This window comes from Oryza brachyantha, chromosome 11 (genome assembly GCF_000231095.2).
Source record: "Oryza brachyantha chromosome 11, ObraRS2, whole genome shotgun sequence".
NCBI lineage: Eukaryota > Viridiplantae > Streptophyta > Magnoliopsida > Poales > Poaceae > Oryza > Oryza brachyantha.
The window spans coordinates 11,319,419-11,327,227 of record NC_023173.2 but is presented as its reverse complement, the minus strand read 5'-3'; the positions used below and the strand labels follow the sequence as shown (position 1 = coordinate 11,327,227).

At 38.4% G+C, this 7,809-nt stretch overlaps 1 protein-coding gene across 1 annotated transcript; it reads left to right on the top strand.

Annotated features, from left to right (window-relative positions):
• The first annotated feature begins 368 nt into the window (after positions 1 to 368).
• On the top strand, positions 369 to 7,072 carry LOC102713031 (O-fucosyltransferase 1-like). The gene is made up of 9 exons (XM_040529017.1): positions 369 to 481; positions 575 to 722; positions 2,132 to 2,213; positions 2,301 to 2,377; positions 2,506 to 2,594; positions 3,736 to 3,859; positions 3,940 to 4,223; positions 4,738 to 4,867; positions 5,932 to 7,072. The coding sequence occupies exons 1-9, from the start codon at positions 471 to 473 to the stop codon at positions 6,565 to 6,567; spliced, it is 1,581 nt and encodes a 526-aa protein (XP_040384951.1). The 5' UTR covers positions 369 to 470; the 3' UTR covers positions 6,568 to 7,072.
• Positions 7,073 to 7,809: the final 737 nt, after the last annotated feature.

Genomic DNA, 7,809 nt, shown 5'->3' with positions numbered 1-7,809 from the left:
TAGATTGACAACAAAACTAATTGCATAAATAAAGGTTATTTCATCAGATAAATTTTTTAAGCCTAATTAATCCACGATTAGCAAATGTTTACTGTAGCATCATATTCGCTAATCATGGACTAATTAGGCTCAATAGATTCGTCTCGCGAAATAGTCAAGAGTATAGGATGGATTTTATTAATAATCTATATTTAACACCTCTAATCAATATCCAAACATTACATAGCCTAAAAAAACACAGTAGGGATCTAAACATCCCATATATATGCCATACTCATGAAACTTGTCAAATCATCGAATTTTCACCCACAGCACGCACACGCGGCGGGCGGAGAGTAGAGATCACGCGGCCACTCCACTCCACTCCCCTCCCCCTCCCCGATTCCCAGATCTGATTGCCTCTTCTCGCGCCCTCGATTCCCCGCGCCCGCCCCTCGAACCCTAGCGCGCCCCCTCCCCCCGCGATCCCCATGCCGCGGAGGTGAGCGCCCCCGATTCTCTCCCGTTTGATTGATGTATACATTTTTATATATATTTATTTAGGTGGTTTTGGTTTTGGGTCGCGGCGGCGCAGGGGCCACGGGGAGGCGTTGCTGCAGCAGCGGCGGCGGCGGGGGCCAGCGAGGCTGTGGGTCGCGGTGGTGGGTCTGGTGGCCGGCACCGTCTGGCTCTGCTCCTCCTCCGCGGGCCTCGGCCTTGCCCGCTCCTCGTACAGAGTCCAGGTGGGTGTGTGTGGCGCACCTCTTTCCAGTTCCGTGTGTGCTGTACTGTTCGATCTTGCTGGACTCGGGGGCACCTCTCAAAAATGGAGTAAGATAAGGATAAGGATCTCTCCAGGTGGTGATACTGGGCAATCTCGCAGCTTGCCACAACACTGGAACAGTGCCTGTTTCGTAGCATAAGTAGTTTCTTAGGGAAGTTAGTAGGAGTACCGAATTGGGTATATTTATTACTAAGAACATCCTCTTGAGCGTGAACAAGCCCTTTTATAACCTTTTTTTTAATCCTATGTTTGAAGATGAAAGAAGGAATTAACCTGTTGGATACTAGGGAGCAGTAAGTTGATTGAATTAATTCGGAGCTCGTGATAAGATTTTGATAACCTGCAATAATTTCCATGCGAGTTGCCATAACTGTTGTACCTCAAACCATATTTTAGTTCATTTGTTTTAGAGTATACTGTTTGCAGTGGTTTATGATTTGCACATAAACCCTTTAAGTTGTGCAGATTGAGATTACCAATAAAACAGCAGATGGTGTTGGCTTACACTTGATTCATGTAGATGGCTTGACCTCTCATCACATGTGTATATGAAATTATATATCTTTTATTTTGGACTTTCTTAGTGACAACGAAATGGTCACAATAGTGTTCTTTACTTACAACAACGAGGAGAAAAACAAGTGATTTGTTGTGGTGGATAAAAACCAAACCACTGAGGGGTCCAATATGTTAACAATCTTGAGCCTGTGAAAAGTGCAATGTCGGAGTAATGATTAGGGCTACAACAAAACTATCATTAGAATTTCCCCTTGTTGATCCCTTTGATGCCTCACTCAACTGCAGTTTAGAATTGCATGACTGGGATAACACAGATGCATTTAAATATTATAGTTAAGTGCAATTGCACCTTCCTGTGGAAATGATTAGTTGCATAGTATGAACTGGATGCAATTTCCAGTTGCCAACTGGACAAGTATTGTATTTCACAATATTCTAATTGATGGAAAATAATATATTGAAAACAAATAATGTTTTTTCATATATTTATGACCATTCATTTTCTTCCTTCAGACTTCGCTGAAAAATCAATTTATGCTCCATGAATGGATTACGGTTGGAGATGATGCATGCATCTAATTAGTAGGTAGAAATGGAATTGCACCTTTTCTAGGAAAATAGTTAGTCCTAAATTCAATTGTCCAATTAGCCAAGGTTTTATCTGAAGAAAAGACAATAGCTCTCAAAGGAAGTGATGATCTTGAATAAATGCACATTCATTTTTTTAGCTACACCGATATGTGCTAAATACATGGATAACCATGTTACCACTGTAATGTGTTTTGTTTTTACAATTCTTATTTAGGTCCACATTCAAATTTCTGACTGACATTAGTGCTATTACTCAAGGATGTTGATGTAACTAAGCTGTGGAGAACTGCAGATTCAAATGGTTGGAGAGCATCTTCTGCACCACGTTCCTATTGGCCTCGTATGTTTGTCTCTGTGACCTCTCTAGAAGTTATTACTTATTAGTAATGTTAAAGTGGATCTGCTGAAGTCATATTTCTACCTGCAGCCCCACCAAATGAATCTGAGACGAATGGTTACCTACGTGTTCGGTGCAATGGTGGCTTGAACCAACAACGTAGTGCGGTATGATGAACACAAGAGATTCTCACTGTCTCTGAAGCAGTATATTCCATTTCACATGCAAATTTCATGTTATTCTTGGTAATATAATTGAAGGAAATTAATCTTGCTATCACCCTGTTTTTTTGTAGATATGCAATGCTGTTGTTGCTGCACGAATAATGAATGCTACGCTAGTGCTGCCGGAGCTAGACACAAATTCTTTTTGGCACGATGAGAGGTATCTCTTTTGTTTGTAATGATTTTTCATAGGTGAATGCTATTTAATGTTTGGCTTGGAAGAAACCACGTGTCCTTTGTGAAGTCTGATGTCCTGCAAGTAGTGTTATGTAAAACATTTTCTACGAGTTTATTCCTGAATTTTTTATGATAAACAATGCAACTACTGCTCTATTGGTTCAACCACATTTTAATTATGTTATTCCTCAGACATATTTCTATGGTTGCATGAGTTGATTGCCATGTTTTTATTACTGATCTGTGTTAAATTCACATTTTGATATTGGAACCAATAATTTCCATGTAGCTGGTGCCATTTAGGCTAATTCGCTGGTAATATTTTTAGTTAGGTAATTGACTGATAATTAGCAGCTTAGCTGATGGGATACTGAAAAGACCATAGTTAAAAATGCTAAATATCTTCCTATAAATGCATTTGTGCAATCAAAATGTGTTTTCAAATATTTAGCCCATTCTATATGGAGAAATTTGCACAGTTAGTATTCATAATGTTGCCATTCTGGAAAGGTTATAATCTGCTTATGGAAAATTAATATCTATCTTAGGAAGCTTTGTGTAAACAATGTCCCAGTATATTGCCTCAAATTGTTCTGGAAGTATGGTTGATAGAAACTTGCCCCATTTTAGAGATGATTATACTAGTGTCATGTGCTTTCTGTGGAGATATTATTATGTTCTATAGGAACATGTGGTACATAAGTTTGTAATTTCATTGAGCTCCTATCACAGCTATCGTACTGATGCCATGGTAAAGATGTAAACATGAAAATAGCTTTTACTCAAAGTTGGTTCTATCTATTGCTGTGACATGCTATTGGACTGAACTATTATTTTTTCCTTTAGTGCAGACATAAGTAATTCTCCTGCACATTCTCATACTAAAATTGTTGATTGCTTCCAACTGATAATAATGATCAGGCAATGGAATTGATAAAGTTATAGTAAGCTGCTTTTCTTACAAGGCATTCTTTTGTAAAGATAATGAGCTCCCATGCTCCACATTTACTTTCAATAGACTTTGTATGTCAAATTGCATTGTTTGTAAACTTGTTTATATTGAATGTTGTTTAATAATTGATTCTTGATTAATCACTTACTATTGCATTTATATATGCACCCAGTGGTTTTCTAGGTATTTATGATGTCCCCCACTTCATCAAGACATTAAAATATGATGTTCGTATTGTTATGAGTATTCCAGAAATTACTACAAATGGAAAGACCAAGAAGCTCAAAGCCCATCAGGTGAATAAGTCATGAGCTCTCTAACAAAATCACTTTGTCTAGAGATATACTGCATCATAAATACTCTTATTTCCTAGCAGATTCGACCACCTCGAGATGCGCCAGTTACGTGGTATACAGCAGTTGCTTTGGAGAAGATGAAGAAATATGGAGCTATATATTTAACTCCATTTTCACACCGCCTGGCAGAAGATATTGATGATCCAGAGCTCCAGAGATTGAGATGCAGGGTGAATTATCATGCACTACGATTCAAACCTCATATCATGAAAACTAGCAATGAGATAGTAAATAAGCTCCGTTCAGAAGGTCATTTCATGTCAATTCACCTTCGGTTTGAGATGGATATGCTTGCATTTGCTGGGTAAGTGGGTAGTACATTGGCTAAACTATTGTGTGTACTTGCATGAATGCTGAATAAATTGCATCCTGCTTCGTTCATGCCTAGAAGTGTCACTTTGGGTTTTGGTTGGAGTTGTAAATGCTTTCTATGAGTCTGTCCATGGATAAATGGGTTGCTGTACACTTTATTTCAGCGCATGCTTAGCAGAAGTCTTCAGAAGAGATAACAAGAGTCTCACTTGGAAATCTTTACATTTAGTCATTAATAGTTAACATATTATTAATTTGTCATTAAACAAACTACATTGTGATCATGATCCTTTGCAGTCTTTAATCCTGCTCAGTTCTTTCATTCAAACTAAACCTATTTATCCATCTGCAATTTAGTTCAGTTTGATAGCTGATCAACTATTTTCCCTATTGTCAAGGTCTTGTACGTAAAAAATTTAATTCATGATACTGGTTATTGTGCTGCATATCATTACCGTGCATTGTTAGACATGCCACCTTACTTATTTCCAAAATGAAAATTTCAGGTGCTTTGATATATTCACACCTCAAGAACAGAAAATTCTGATCAAGTACCGCAAGGAAAATTTTGCAGAAAAGCAACTTGTTTATAGGGAAAGAAGGCTCATTGGAAAATGCCCTTTAACTCCAGAAGAGGTACTGACCCCCTCCTCTCTCTCTCTCTATATATATATATATGGAAAATTAGAACCTACTATCAGGTATAGTTACTTCCTTCACGCCTAAGGTGCAGAAACACATCCATAGCTGTTTCTAATCTTACCCAACAGAAAGCACAAATATCGTTAAATCCCATATGAATGATGTAACTATGTATAGAGTATGTGCTTTTGCATCTTAGACATGAAGGGAATAACTACACCTGTTAGTAGTATATATATAAAGCGTTAATATATTTTTATTTATTGTTGTGTATCCAAATTAATGATGATGAGTTGCTTCCAGTGTGGTATCAGACCTTTTTTTTTTGCCTGCCAATGTTTTTTTTACCATCTCCACAACAGACTTGAATTCCTAATACCTTAAGCAACATGCTGTTCTCTGAAATACTTCTGTGTTATGCTAGTTCTATCCTTCCACCAAAACAATATCTGGAATCTTTCTACATCATACCTCTTTATTCTGTTTTGATGTTAGGTGTAGTTACCTCAGAAAGATAAGGGGCAAACCTGCAGTTCTCATTAACATGGTACTTTGAATGCCATATACTGTTCTGTAATCCTACAAGGAATTAGGTCTTTTGATAGAGTATTTGATTATTGGAAGGATAGGTTGAGGCATATCTACACTCCTTTAAAGAAGGCAATGGTGGTGGTGAATCTGCCACCCTATCTCCTATGATGACTTTTTTTTACCAACTACTCCATGTCCTTTACTGTTAAAAATAGATCATTCTACATATTATTCATATATTATTTCAGCTCTAGAATGCAAGTTTACCATGCAAAGCCATCTATAGAGATGAAATTGTTTGAAAAATCTCACAATTAACTTGTTCCAAACAGTGCTAGCATGCGCATAGTTCATTTTTATCCGTAGCCAAGCACAGATATTTAGATAGTGTAGGAAAATTTTGTTTCTATGGTAAAGCTGGAAAAATTGTGGGAATGCAGTGAAACATACTACCTGGCATTTTTTTTTTAAATTAAAGAACTGTAGATAACCAAAACAATTTCATGTTATATTCTGTTAATGTACAGGTAGGTCTTATTCTTCGTTCCATTGGATTTGACAATAAAACAAGAATCTACCTGGCTTCTGGCGACCTCTTTGGTGGGAAACGATTCATGAAGCCATTTAAGGACTTGTTTCCACGCTTAGAAAACCACAACACTGTTGGTCCTGGAAAGCTGGAAGAAAATACCCGAGGGCTCGCTGGTTCTGCAGTTGATTACATGGTCTGTCTCCTGTCGGACATTTTTATTCCTACATATGATGGCCCGAGCAACTTTGCAAACAACCTCATGGGCCACCGCCTATACTATGGTTTCCGGACAACAATCACACCAAACAGGAAGTCCCTAGCTCCCATATTCATGGACAGGGAGGAAGGTCGCACCGCTCGTTTTGAGGAGCGGGTCAGGCAGGTTATGTTCAACACACACTTTGGTGGTCCCCACAAGCGCATCCATCCAGAATCTTTCTACACAAACTCATGGCCAGAGTGCTTCTGCCAAACAAACCCAAGGAACCGTGCAGACAAATGCCCTCCAGACAACATATATGAGGTTTTGGAGAGCGAATTTCAGAGTGTAGAGGGTGAGGAAGAGAGAGAAGAAGTGAAAGCATCTAATCAGACCGACTCAACCAGCCAAATAGAAGAGGCGATGGTTTGAGAGAATTGGCTAACTACTGTTGTATGAGAGCACCATGCTGGATCATTCATTCCCCGCATACCGCGGATAGGGCATTTTCTGGTCAAAGGATGAATATGATGGTATACTGCCGAATGTTGAAGGTCAACACACAGGCACAGGGGATTCTGTTTAACTGGAGCTGTTAAAAAAGAGGTTAGAATTAGGAGAGCAGTGAACCAAGTTTTGGTTAGGTCTCGGTCAACTAGGGGTTTTCACAGGGAAAACCTTACGCACATTCTGTCTATATTAGCTATTCATTTTGTTAATGAATTGAGTGCGGCATGTTGTGTGTATGATGAGGCTACATTGGTTGGTATCCTTTATACAGGATGTATTGCAGATGACATGTTATACTGTTGCACAAAATCTTTCTTGAATTGTCAAACGATGTGGCCATCAAAGATCGGTCGGGATACTGTAGGGAGCTTGCCAGGAGGGTACGTTTGGTAATATGGGAAATCTGCTGAAATCCTAATGTCACTCTTGTTTGAGATTTCCATTATAAGTTGCTTTGTTGCAAATACCTTTTCTAATTTATTTTGTTTTCTTATTCTCGTAGCCATGTCTGTTCATCCATGGTTTCCGTCTAACAAAAACCCAACTGAACCTAAAGAAGTTACTAACATAGGTTATGGCCGCGTTCGGTTGAGCACCAGTAAGCGCCGCGCCGGTAAGTTAACTTACCCTAGCATGAAAAACATATTAATAGTAATAGATTAGTATATGATTAATTAATTATTAATTATTTAAAAATATAAAATATATTAATATGATTTTTTAAAATAACTTTACTACAGAAATTTTTTATAAAAAATACACCGTTTAGCAGTTCAGAAAGCGTGCGCTGGGAAAACGAGAAAGATAAGTAAAAGGAGGGACTGAACGCGGCCTATGTCTAATAAAACCCCAGCTGAACCTACATAATAAGCTGGTGTTAGGTCTAATAGGTTGAATGGGACTATGTCTAACAAAAACCCACCTAAACCTACATAATAAGCTGGTGTTGGGTCTAATAGGTTGAATGGGACTATGTCTAACAAAAACCCACCTAAACCTACATAATAAGCTGGCGAAGGACAGGTTGGGTCTAATAGGTTAAATGGGTTAAACCATTTTGTTTTTATTGGCAACAGTATACATTAGCAATTGATGATCATAGTTCTTGATGAGCTTGGTGTAGGTGAGCTAGACAGCTTCTACTCTGGCATTGGTCAGCCGATG